Source organism: Limulus polyphemus, unplaced genomic scaffold (assembly GCF_000517525.1).
Source record: "Limulus polyphemus unplaced genomic scaffold, Limulus_polyphemus-2.1.2 Scaffold3548, whole genome shotgun sequence".
In the NCBI taxonomy this organism is placed as follows: Eukaryota; Metazoa; Arthropoda; class Merostomata; order Xiphosura; family Limulidae; genus Limulus; species Limulus polyphemus.
In genome coordinates this window covers 100,035-114,325 of record NW_013669158.1, presented here as the reverse complement: position 1 = coordinate 114,325, position 14,291 = coordinate 100,035, and the positions used below count along the sequence as shown (strand labels likewise).

The 14,291-nt window shown below is 31.3% G+C and overlaps 1 protein-coding gene across 2 annotated transcripts in view; it reads right to left on the bottom strand.

The window, feature by feature from the left end:
* Positions 1-633: 633 nt before the first annotated feature.
* Positions 634-14,291, bottom strand: part of LOC106469564 (F-box/WD repeat-containing protein 1A-like) — a 46,497-nt gene continuing 32,839 nt past the window's right edge. Inside the window, exons 9-12 of one of the 2 annotated variants that reach the window (XM_013930065.2) lie at positions 12,574-12,684; positions 10,917-10,995; positions 6,122-6,267; positions 634-6,009 (exon numbers count right to left, since the gene is read on the bottom strand). In XM_013930065.2, coding sequence (XP_013785519.1) covers positions 6,006-6,009; positions 6,122-6,267; positions 10,917-10,995; positions 12,574-12,684 — 340 coding nt within the window. In that variant the 3' untranslated portion in view covers positions 634-6,005. Of the gene's footprint in view, positions 6,268-10,916; positions 10,996-12,573; positions 12,685-14,291 lie in introns of both variants that reach the window. The other variant, XM_022398116.1, reaches the window with a different exon arrangement.

Here is a 14,291-nt window from a genome sequence, read left to right as displayed (position 1 = left end):
TGACCCAGACTCCATAGCTGACATGGAAGGGTTTTGTATCTGGAATTCATGAACTCTGCCCAATCTAATCTTTTGGTCCAACTATGCTACTATATCAGACCCATACATGTTTTTTTATTATTATTATTTTGCTTCTTCAAAACTATATTTTGTATAGTTGAAGGTTTTTTTTTTCCCCAAGGAATCATACTTTCAACCACTAAAAGCTTGACCACTTCTAACACTAAAAAGTGTCTCCATTCCAGACTTCATAGCCTTCAAAGTGTGATTTTATTATTATCAACATAAGTCAGAAAATTATCTGGTCTATAATATAATCCTTGAAGTCATGTTCTTGCCACTTAACAACTAGATATTCTCAAATTCTCAGTCACCAAGCAACTAATCATCTACATCTTGTCACTTAGCAATTCAAGCTAATCCTCCAAGTGATGTTCCTTAGCAACAAAAGCTAATGCTCCAAGTTGTGTTACTTAGCAACGAAAAACTAATCCTCCAAATAATCTTACTTTGCAATACGTTTTAACTTATATGAAGTGTTTTTCCTTGACCTGCACTTATCACAGCCAGTGCACAAGGGGTCTATGAAACATAAGAATGAAAAACCAGACAAAATTTGTTCTGTTATCTTTATACATATATATATATTATGTTCTATTTTACAAGTACATTCATACATTTCATATTGTGCTTGCCCTGGGTAATTTACACACAAGCAAGAATGAGCATATGAAAACATGACAATATTTTTTTAAAATAACATGAAAAAGTAAACTAAATAAAAATGCCACCAACATCTTGTCCAAGTGCTTTCTTAACCCACTGTAAACTCCCGATGTAAAAATTGAAGTTGGAATGCAGAATTTTTCGTACTAAAACTGCAGGGACAAAAGAAAACATTGACAAAGAGGCAGAATTCAACCAAATACAAACACAACACATATATATGAATAAGAAAAAAAAAAAACAAGCAGGAATATGTTGTTGTTGATAATTCCATTTTCAAACTGCATTTCATGCCAATATGAACTTCGTGCCAACATTTACAAAGCTACATGTATATTTAAATAATATTACTCCTACACCCCACCCACTCATCATTTTTTTTATTGGACAAATGTAGCCCATAATTTACTCTGCTAACAACAACTTTTCATCCTTTGTCATTTCTCACCAACACAGTTTATATTTCATCCCCATTTTGCTGTTTAAAAATAAACACTTATGTTAAAACATAACATCCTGATTAAACATACATTTGCTGTTGTTTTTTGAGGCAAGTTAAAAGTCTTAGATTACTCAATCTTGCTGGAGAATAGTTTGAGTTGACTTGCATGACAGTAATGATCCAAAATGCCACCCTATCATTAAACTAGTTATCATATTAATTTTGCCATGTCAGTTTCAACCTCGTTTTGAACATTAAAAGCAAGTGATCTGAGGTATCTTGCACTAAATATTTTAACATACAAGAATGATGAACCAAGTCTTATATTTAAAATATTTCTAGGCAAGAGATGTAGAACACGAAAGTCGTTGCAAAACAACTAACATTAATAAGATTCTTTCAGGTATTGCAACCTCACTTTATCAGTTTTTTCATCACGATAAAAAGTGTTTGAAATTAATAAAAAAAACTTTAATAATCCTTACTTAGAGATGTCCATCTGAAGTATTAGAAAGGCATGAAAGATGTTTTTGTTTTTATAATTTAGAAACACAAATTCGTCATTCCAGGAAAATACAGTATTACAAAAATTAATTGCACAAAGCAGTTTAGAATAAGTAATCATTTTAATTTCATACAGTATCTTAGGGTTATTATTGATTTAATTTTATTTTCAAATTCAGTTGTTTCAAAAACGTAAGATGTCCTTAAGCTTCCTTTACCTAGGAAAGAGTAGATTAATGCTAATAAACTGTTGAAATTTCAGCATTCCCTAATCACAAAACAAAACGTGTTTCAGACTGAATAAGTTCAATTTGCTTTAAGATCCTCTAACCATAACAATATTCTCCGACCATAAAATTGACCATTTTGCCAACAAACTAGTTGTTTTAAAATCCGAAATTGCATTTCATCGTCCACAGAATTCCATCCTAATACTCGGAACAGTACTTTACTAACTTTAGACAGCCACAAACGTTAAATATTTGTTTATAAACTTGTAACATTAATTTTGGAAACATTAATTCAACCTAGTTAGGATTTTGTAATTGAACCTGGTATTGTAATATCTGGTATTCATTTCACACTTTATTGCTCAGTCAATCTTTAAATTTAAGAATATATATATATATATATATATCTACAATGTTTAATCATTACATGCAATTATTATTCTGCTAAATCACTAAAAAACAAAAAACACTGACCCACTAAATGCAAAATAAAAAAAAAAGCCAAACAAACTGATTGATTAATGCAAGTTAAGACTAAAGAACGGGTAAGAAGATTTGTACGTATTACACAAACCTATATTTAAAAAAAAATTACATTTCATCTGTATCAGTGAGACCCTTAAAGATACAAAAATTTGTATTTCTATTGAATATGTCAAATAACTCACTTTTTAACAAAGAAGTACACTATTTACTGCAGTTTCTTGATTTTTCTGATTAAATAAAGCTTTTATAATCTATGGAGGATAAGTATACCAAAACATATAATAAAAAAAAAATTGTAAGATAAATACTCTGAAAAAGAGATGCACATTAGGGGTGATGAATATTTGAACAGCCTATAAGCCACACTTACAAATGAATATTAACAGTGATAAAAAAACTTCCATATTTCTATTTATTTAATACAAAAGTTCACTGAGCATTTGCACAAAATGGGAGATCATTTGGATTACTTAGACTACACCAGAAAAAAACTTAGAAGTGTCTTAGTAGCCTGTAAGCTCTGTCCATCTAGATCAGTAAACAATCTTTAAGTTCACCAGGATCAGGTTCTAATTACTGCAAACCTTTGATTAGATAAAAACTTATAAATAATAACAAAAATAACAATATCTGAAATTGAACGTAAGATTGAAAACATGAAATATCTGGAACTTAATGTACTGGAATACTGTCTTGTGTGTGTATGTATGTATGATTGAATGTCTTAGTTTGAATATTTTTAGTACATTTTTCTAACCTAAATCTATACCCCCCTAGGATATTTATTCATTCAAAATATCCATGGTTTAATTACATTCTTTAAATTATTAGTATACGACTTTCCTGGAAAGATATCGACAACAAACATCTGCTCCATCTAAAAACTTTGGTACTGTACGTTATAGAAACATTAACCACAAGTACTGGCTGTTTTATATAGTTTCAAAAAATCATTCTTCCCACTTCTTAATGAAAAATATCACAAGATAAATAACGTATTCAAAGATGTATAATTTTAATATTTTACCTATTACTAAACTTATTATCATCATCATATTTTTTTATTCCATGCTATTGATGATAGTAAAAAATTCTCTTCTCTTTAGATAAAAAAGTTATTGTAAGATCTAATGATCCTTCTTGTAGAAAATGATTATAACCATATAAAGAATACACTCTTCTTCATCCTAAAGAAACATTTTTACTTGTGTTATCTTTAAGCCATAGAACCACAACTAAAACAAGTGAATCAATTCTAATCAAAGAAATATAATCCTCTTGTCAGATTAAGGCTTAAGGTAAAAAAACAACACAGAACAAAACAAGTTTTTTTGAGGATGGAAAAAAGCATATTTCTGTGCATTTTTTAACCTTCTTCAACATTTCTGATGTTAACACCTAGAGAAGTGTCTAGTAGAATTAAAGTATTTTCATATGTAAGAATTAATAGTTTGACCAAAATTTAAAAGCTTAACGGCTCGAGTGAAAGTCAATCGACTCATTTTCAAATTTATAAGTTTTATCTCTGGATGTGAAAAATCATTTGCCACAAAAAACTGATTAGTGGTTGGTTTAACAAGTTTGTTCTTTTTTATATGCACATGACAAAATATTTAAAGAGTTAAAACTAGAAAACTACTCCTGCTTCGCAAATGGAAGTTTTCAATATGGAAGTATACATCTTGGTTCATCATAAAGATGTCTAATGCTAACTAAACTCATTTTTGTAACAGTAACATTTTATATAGCCCAAAAACATTATCATCTCGTAACATTTCAAGAAGAGTTCAGAAGTCAAATCAAATACTAGGCTTTTATATTTCACAATCTTTTTTCAGTTCACAATCGTTTCAGTATTGGTAACTGTCAAAACCAGCATTTACAGTGATAGAAGCAAGAAAGTTGAACCGAGTTACAATAATGTGGATAATACAGGTAAATTGACTAATGTTAGATTTTGTTGTAAAAAAAAAAAACCTTTATGATATGGTAGTATTAACAGAACTTAAAACCATATGTTTTGATTTCTCTTTAAGCAGGAGCATTATCACATTGGATAAAATAATGACACGTATTTTGCTACACCATACACATCTGCTGATTGGGACTGCTTCTACAAATTCTTATAAAAAATTTGAAATGCTTTTGAAAGTATACATTAAAACTCCTAACAAATACTTAAAATTCCTTACTAAAATCGTTTTTTTTTTCCTATTTCACTTTCATCTATATAATCTAAACACTAATGTAGACTAAAATTTATTATTTTTAGTTTTGTCATTCAGGATAGGACACACAAAAGACATCTATAAAACAAAAAGGTTTATACTTAAACACAATACATCCAGCATTAATGCTGACAGTTATTACGAAACAGGAGAAACTTAAACCTATTATTCGAGTTACAATAACCACAGGAGTCGAGAGAAAACATCAAGCAATATAAAACAGCCACGCACAGAGTCAAGAGTTTTAAATAATAGGAATAAAAATAATACTACTAATAAGAATCTCTTAAACACTCATTCAGTGAATATTAAACAAGAAAATCAAACTTGCTCTTAACAATAACAGCAAAGTTGTTGTTGGTGGTGTTTTTTTTTTTCCAGTTTCATTTTTTATTTATTTTTTTTAAATCATACTTCTGGAATATGTAAAATGATCACAAAAAATAATGCAAGCTAACTCCAGAAAGGCAAAAATGGTAGTTTCATACTTCAATTACAAAACTGGGAGTTATAATGCTTAATTTAGTTCACACAGCTAGATATTTATATACCACACTTATAATTTAAATTTTTAAATGAAGCTTATAGAAATGAGCATGTTTCTCTGAATAAACATCAAGCTTGTGAATGACATTTGTATTTAATAAAAGTTAACCAATTCTTTTCTTATACCAGAAAGTTTGTAAATTTAAGTGTCATATTTTCTCGAGAAGCCTCATGGTCTTATCATGAACACACTATTATTTCTTATAAACCATTCAATAAATTATTCTGCTTAGCCTTAGTATCTGGAGTTTTAGTTTATAACCTTAAGGAACCCTTTTTGTTTTTAATATAATAACAAATTCTACTTTTCTGTTGACATTCAAAGCAGACATATTTTACCTTTCATATCCAGAAATTTAAAAATTAATACATCTTCAAAAACTCACATTTTAGTTTATTCCTAGCCATTTCCAAATCAAGTTATATTGCATTGATTATGCAAGTCTTACTGGTTTTTTTTCATTTCTAACTCAGTCATTTATTGACTATAATCAAGACAGAAGGATGCTGAAGTCCACTGAGAGTCTTGCATTTGTACCAGTTTACTAATCTTCATTACTGTCTTCATACTGTGCTAAAAGTTATTACTTTAGCCACACAGTTCAGCTACAGCACAAGATAATAAGACTGACCAATCATTGTGTTAATGTTTTAGACCTATATTCAGCATTTGGCAAGTCACACTCTCAGCCATAAGTTCATATACACTGACCAGCATATAATACCCTAGACATCTAATTAAATACGTTGCTGGCCTGTCCTTTCACAGCAAAATTTCTATGATGATGCAGGAAGTGTTGAATAAGGTGACATCGCAACATTCCTAAGTGCTCAGCGGTGGTGTCAACTAAAAGAAAAAAAAAAAATTTAACGCTGCACACACAAGAACAAATGGAATAGAGTTGTCTGAGATTGTTTTACAGCTAGGTGACGAGCCAGCTTGTCAGTTTGATACGTACGTGTAGGTGCGGGATGGCGATTTCAGCGAGGGAGTTTCTGGAAGTTTAGCATTTAAAAAATCCCAGATAAGGATTGTGTCATCATGAGAACTACTAACAATTTGAAACTCGTCAAACTGAAGTCTGAAGACACGACCTGTGTGTTCCTTGAAATGAAAAACAATACAAAGTATTAGCAAAAAATAGAAACAGTCAAAAGTTTACATTTAAAGATTTTCTATTTCTCATATCTAAATTCCTTATTTTCTTCTTAAAGAAAACTTTTCAAAACCAAAGCAGGTAAAAAAACATCTTTTGTTATAGTGTTTTATTTCATAAACAACTACAGTTTATTACTTTCCAATGATTTTGACTTTAAACAATTCTACTTACTGTGTTACTGTAACATATCTCGACTTCTCCCTTGTAAAACTACTCATATTTTTTAAAAGAATTTTTTCACCTTTGTAATTTTTGAAACATTTTACCTCAATAAATCAATAACTAACCAAAATTTAGCTTTAAATTAAGAAACAAAGCCAATTCTTTTAAAAGGGTTAAGAACAATTCAATAAAAGTCATGTTGTAATAAATTTGTCATAAAAGAAAAAATATATATACACATTTTTTTTTTAATTTATTAATACATTCACCAACAGCTTTCACAGCCCTGAATTGATCAAGTGTTCAAAAGAGAATGATATTAATTTCAAGTAAGCCAACCATATCATATCCCAACTAACATATGTAAACTAATGGAGATGAGGAAATGGGCACCAGACAACACACTATTTACAGTCCCATTAACTCGTTAACTGCAGAAGTTGTATGGCTCAGCTGCGAATGACAAAAATATCCATCAGTCGCACACATATAACTAACTCTAGGCGAATGACGAAAGTTACAGTTTTATTGTGATTGATGGCAACTCAGTTTTATCTGTGAGTCAGAAAACGGCAACTGAGCTGCTCCTGCTGCAGTTAATGGGTTAAGTATGAATGTACTTCCTTTATGCCATAACTGCCTACCCCCCAAATGACTTCTCCAGAAGATACACCCCTTCTCTTAGTAAACATGTAAATTCTCAGTAAAATTTCTTGAAACTGAATATATGCAACAATTTTTACTTTATTATCATGTTTACATTTATTACTTAATGCTGTTATGAAAAAATATATTTACAAGTTTAATTTAACCAATCACTGCAAGCTTGAAGCACCATATACAAGAACAGACTAGATATAATCATTTCTTTAATTCCATATTTTTGTTAATACTTTTAAAAATTATAAATTTATTTAATTGTTTGCTTCTAACAGTATTTATCAAACACAGTAACCATAGTCTTCTTGCTTAATGCATATACTGTCATTGCAAGCATTAGTTGCAGTCTTTGGACTTGCATTTAACAAACAGTTTGTTCATTTTAGCACACAGCTACACAATGGTCTAACTGTGCATTGTCCCCAGATTTAAGTGTTCATGTCCATAAACTTACAGAAGCAGTACTCAAGAAATGGATTCACATGATCTGCAAGGAAAACCATGGCCCTCATCATAACTTAAAACAAGCAAAACCATTTATGTGAACTACAATGCATGCCTATCAGTGCAAAATTAGTTGGACTGTATAAAAGTAATGCTAAAAACAAACATTACAATAATGCCTTGATAAAAGAAGCTGGGCTGTAAAAAAAAAATGTAAAACCTAAAGTTCAACTGAGAAATGCAAAATCAAAAGTTAAAATTTTTTTTCACTGAAAATGTATTTCCAACAGATACCCACGTCCTTTCACACAAAGCTATCTCAATCTTCTTCTACCCTCTTAGGATTGCTAACACTATTTTCATAATTAATGCACCATTCTATATACCCCATCATGCGACTACTCTACACCAATAGTATTGCATCACAGATATTGGTGCATCTAGTATTCATGCTCTATATTCACTTTTGAGATTTGTCAGGCTCCAAAAAAAAACAGCAGCAGCAGTGGGTAGGAAATATGAGAATAGGTAAGTACCCACCAGACATACATTTTTCAGTGTAAGAAAAATGTTAACATCTGATACACCCTTACCTCGTCTCACACAAAGCTAGAATCCCACAAAGATGGAGGGGACAGTATAGGTGCACAAAATTGAAATCAAGAGGAAATCAACAGCCCAGAATGAACAAGTGTGATCCAAGATGAAAATGAAGCCCATTTTTGGGGTACAGCACTACTTCTGGAACAGGTATGATCTTTGCTCTTGAAGTAGGAAAATAATCTGATTCGGATAGAAAACAAGGGATGTGCACATGTGTAATTTGTTCCGAGATGTGCAATTTGTAGAAAATATAAAAAGAATGAGCTATGTACATCCACAACATCAACCGGACAAACAAGGTTCCATAACTTGTCCTTGGCAGTATGAGGTTGAGGATGAAAAACAAAATTTTAGCATCAACATAGTGGCTAGGGCACGTGGACCGTGTGATATATATCCATCAACCCTAATTGTAAGTAAACAAGAGAGTCATCAAGCAACTGGAATAACGAAGAGAAAGTGAGCTGAAACTAGACAAACTCCAAAACAACTGTAAAAGCAAGAAGTACAACAAATCGAACCCTGTATTTTCAGATCATAGAATTGCCTCACCTCGACCGTAACAACAGGGTAATATTTGTAACCGGTATTACAAACAAAAATCATAACTCACTCAACTGTAAATGCAGGGAAGAGACATCCTGCATCTACAATTAGGAGGACATGAAACGTTCGCTCCACCATAGAAACAGTGTACATATGTCCTGTTGCCAGTATTAGAAGACAGATAAAGTCTCCCAAACTCAAATATACTGCAAACTTCAGTTGCAGTGAAAGGGTTAATAATGAACTACCAAACCCGCAAAATTTGTCGAGCCTTCAAAGTATGTAATATTAGCAAAAGTATAAAACAATTAAATTTACCTACAAAACTAAGTAATAATCAATATCTAACTTACAATTCATTTAAAGTAACTTAGATGACAAAAGAGACATAACTATCTAACTTACCAAAGTCCGAGCAGTAATGATGCGAAATACTTAATTCTCACATGTGTAAGTAAGAGCAAAGCCACATAAAGGGCATCTGAGCCATGCCTATCATGGGTATATCAACCAGGAGTGAATTGTACATGTTAAAAACTTGCCACAGGTCCCCTGTGAGAACTAGAAGCAATTGAAAGAAAGGAGAAAAAGAACTATTTTCCACCAAAACGAATGAAGTGGTGGCATGACAACTGGTGGAAGATGAAAACTCCTAAAGAGGTGTAGAGTGTGACAGACCAAAATAAGAAGGTGCCAGAAAAAGAGAGTCCAAACTGTATTAATCTTGATTGTATTCTTCCTCAGAAACAATGTCACCTTAAAAAAAAAATCACCAGCCGAACACATGAATCTAGCTCCCTGCGAATTAAGGCATGGTACCTCCTCTGCAGATAAAGTTGAATCCAATTCCTCGAAAGTTGTACCAGTAGCGTTTTTAACTGTAACGGGAATTTCCGTAGTCAATACAATGATCGCAAATTCATACCAAGGTCTCTTATAGTTCGGGAACAAGAAATAAATGCAAAAAAATTTTTTTGAAAGAAATGAATGCAAACAAGGTAAAATTTTTTAAATGGCAAAGATGCACGTTCATAAATGGTTGCCACATACGAAAAAAAACAACACATGTCTAAACAATAATGTGCCAATCGAGAAAGTGAGGATTGAGCAGGAATAGCAGAGGAAGCTAGCTGTGCAAATATAGGCGGTGCAGTACTGTTGGTGGATAGTAGTCACATGATATGTACATGTTCAGAAATGGTGCGAAATTGATGGGATATATAGATTGGCGTGTTGATCACAAAAATTTTTTCAGCAATGCTTAGAGGACAGAAGAAGATGAAGATAGCTTTGTGTGGGAAGATGCAAAACCATGCACCATAAACTATAAAGCAAAAACATAAAAACTAAGTGTTTTTGTATTAGGTTATTATATCAGACATTAGTTTAGTGGAGTTGTTGTACATGTAAATTTTCCTTGAGCAGGGTGTGGGATAGGAATTTAACAGAATGTCTCAACTGCATAATTCACAGTATGGGCCCTACCATTATTATGTCATATGAGCAGATGTCAGTATTAACATAACTGTTAGCTACAATTTACATATATCCATATTGGGCCTAGATTAATGTGCTGTATGAATAATGTGACTTTTGTTAACAGAATCATCAGCCACAGTTTACTCATCCATATGGGGCTTAGCATTATCTTGTTGTACGAACAGATGTCAATCTTGTTAACATAATCGTCAACCACAATTTACGCATATCCATAAAGGGCCTAGATTAACACATCGTATGAACAATGTCACTGTTAACATAACCGTCAACCACAATTTACTCATATCCATAAAGGGCCTAGATTAACACATCGTATGAACAATGTCACTGTTAACATAACCGTCAACCACAATTTACTCATATCCATAAATGGCCTAGATTAACACGTCGTATGAGCAATGTCACTGTTAACATAACCGTCAACCACAATTTACTCATATCCATAAAGGGCCTAGATTAACATGTCGTATGAACAATGTCACTGTTAACATAACCATCAACCACAATTTACTCATATCCATAAAGGGCCTAGATTAACACGTCGTATGAACAATGTCACTGTTAACATAACCGTCAACCACAATTTACTCATATTCATTGCATGAAAAAGAAAATCTCACTTCTTATGATACATCATTCACACGTATAAATAAGAGAAGAAATAAAATAGAATTCTTACCACTAACGTTCTAAGGCAGAGAGTTCCTGCTGGTGATCTTGGATCAAGGGCAGCTGCCAAATCCCAAACTTTGATCTTTCTAAATTCAAATTAAACAAAAAGTATTATTTTGCATTATCTATTGGGTCACAATGTTTACAGGTAATGTATCAACACTCATAAAGTTTCTAACTAATATACCTGGTCAAATGAAAGTTTTTTTCCACAAGAACAAGAGATTTAACATATAAAATGATACAAGATTTAAAGTTCTATCTTTATAAGTAAACCTAAGTTACTGGACTGAGAACTATTAAATCTGACACCGGTGGTGATTACGAATGATGCACGTGCTGTAGTCTATATCTATGTGGAACTTGAACTTAAGTTCTAACTGAATGTTTAAAACTTTTTAAATATAATATTACCCCATAGCTAAGGAATTTAATTAAAATTGTGTGTGTGTGTGTGTACATTTTAGAGCTTGAACATACACGATAGTCCTGTTGAATGATGCACATGTACTGTAATGACACCAGCAATAAAGAACAAACATTTACCTTAAGATTTCACTAAAAGCACAGTCCATCATGGAAAAATTTACAGTATTTGTTAGAAAAAAAGCCAAGTGATTAAATTAAATTGCACTTTTCTTGAGAGTGAGAAGAAACCATGTAGTAACAATATACTTGTTCCTGGTTTCAACAAATTAAAATAATGAAAACCTCAACAATGAAATTATACTCATTGGTTGCATAAAAACTGAAGAAGGAAAAATTGACTTGTGATATTTTTAAGTAGTCCAACAATTCTGTTGGATGAAAATAACCAGACAATCACAAACAAAAAATGTCATGTATCTCATATCAGGTTATAAATTAAATTGATTCACATTCTTCATCAGCAATGTAACATTTCTTTATGATGAATTGTCTTGTATCTAGTACTCTCACACGAGTTGAGAGGACTTCAAACCCATGGGTTCTTGGGTCAAACAAAGCTTCTTTATTACTAAAATTTGATGTTAATACAATAACCATTTGTGTTGTTCAAAACAACGTAGTTATAATGTTTATCCATATTTTTTGCACACCCTTGATTAGAATAAGTCAATTCTTTCAATAGCCTTACATTTCAAAACTGCTTACCACAACAAAGTGTCCTTTTACTGATGATGGGAACTGTAGTTAAAGCACTCTGATTAATACTAGAAGATATTTAATTACTTGCTAATGGTACCTTAAACAGCATCAACACTACAAGAACTGTTGTATTAAACTGTAATTAATTACCTGTTAGTTGTACCTTCACTCAACAATAATATAAAAACCGTTATATTAGAGTGTTATCAATTATTGTTGATAGTACCTTAACAACATAAAACTTGTATGTTAATGTGTAAATTATTCAAGTTATCTTCACAAGTACACACACACACGCATAAAAAAAATAACATTTATGATGTAAGATTATTACTATTATTATAATACTAAGGAGAAGTTATCTGAATAAAAAAATGAAAAACTGCTCAAGTTTCTAAAACATCATAAGCACCACTAACAATTCTTGTTTCATATTGCAAGTCTGTGTTTCAACTTACCCATCATAAGCACCACTAACAATTCTTGTTTCAACTTACCCGTCATAAGCACCACTAACAATTCTTGTTTCAACTTACCCGTCATAAGCACCACTAACAATTCTTCTATTGTCAAACCGAATACATCGCACCAATTCTTCATGACCCTCTAGGATTCGCAAACAAGCTCCACATTCAATGTCCCAAAGTCTGTCACAGAAAAATATAAATTCAAATATTCAACTGGCAACCACTAATATTTTACATTTGACTTTTTCAAAAAATCCTTACAAAGGAAAAATATTCCTGAAGCATAGTTTAGAAGAATAAAACATGTCATATAAATGTTATTTTATCTTTTCCAGTCCAGTGGCAGTGTACTGCCACTTTTTCAGATGCGTTCATAAAAATCAATAGCTATTGAAAATCACCACATCTGAAATACAGAAACGTAAATCAAAGAATGATAATCACTGAATATTTCTGAACCTAAGTTTGATTTTTTTTTTTCCACATATACAAAATATAAAGAATTAAAACCAATATGTGGCAGAGCTATATACTGTCTTTATTATGCAATACACATGTAACCACTGTGTTAAGGTAAATGAGGAGGAAATTCTGGCATTTTACTTCTTCAGTAGTAGATTCCATGTTGGGTCTTTATTTATTTTATTAAGAAAATAATGCTGTAAAAAAGTGAAAATATTCAAACAGAAACATGGTATTGGTGAAATTCTCTTAAAGTCAAAGGGAGGTGAGACATGTTAAAATTAATATTAAAATATTGTTATTTGCATACCAAAAAACTTTCTCTAGACAAAATGTAAACATCTGACATTTTGTTTCCGTTCACCTTTTTGACCCAAAGTTGGAGGGGTAAAAAAAATTCTATTTTTCCTATGTATTTTAGTGGGAATTACTTAAACTAATTCTGATACTAGATTATAGTCATTGATTTTATCAGGGCTCCCCTTCTTATCAATACAAAATTCTAAATCTTAAAACTTCAATATAGATTTATTTGAAGTTGAAAAGAGGAGAAAGATGAGACAGAATTTTTTTAAGTTTAATGTTTTCATGTGTCTAAAAAAAAAAAGGGGGGGGGTTGGAAAGGGTTTATTAGCAAAATACATCAACAGTATTGTAATTTGTAGATTAAAATCCTGAAAAACAAACCGATTAAGTTGTGACAAGCACTTTAACAAAATGTCCTACACGCTTCTTCCTCTTTTCTGAACAGGGTTATAAAAATATAGTTAAGAAAGAATTTACTCAAACTCTGGATAGCATGTTCTTTTATCTAGACAACATAAAAACTTTCAGGAAAAAAAAAAATTAGTTGCTCATAGTAACAGATATAAATAAATTTTTGAAAAAGGCATAATTTATATTTATTTCCTAATTTTTTATGGTGGTTACAAGATCAATCAGATCAACCAAACCCATACAGAGATTCATTAGTGAAAATAACAGATAAAATGTGAAATTTGAAAATTTTATGATGCATAAAAGTATTTTTAACCTTAAAATGAAAATTACTTTGCATCTTGGATAGATAACATGTGAAAAGAAAAAAAGGCATGAAAAAAACATTGCTTAACAAACCTTACGACTTAAAAAAAATTTATATTATGCATATTAAAGCCTTGTAATGTTTACTGATAATCTGCCAAATTTCGTTAATATACGCTTATTAATTGAAAAGTTATAGCATGAAAAGTAAACAAGCACAAAATGGTTACAAGGTTGGTCCCGGGATTTAGCTCGTGCTGAAAGAGTTAAGTGGTTGATTCAAGACCTTGTGGAGGAAACCC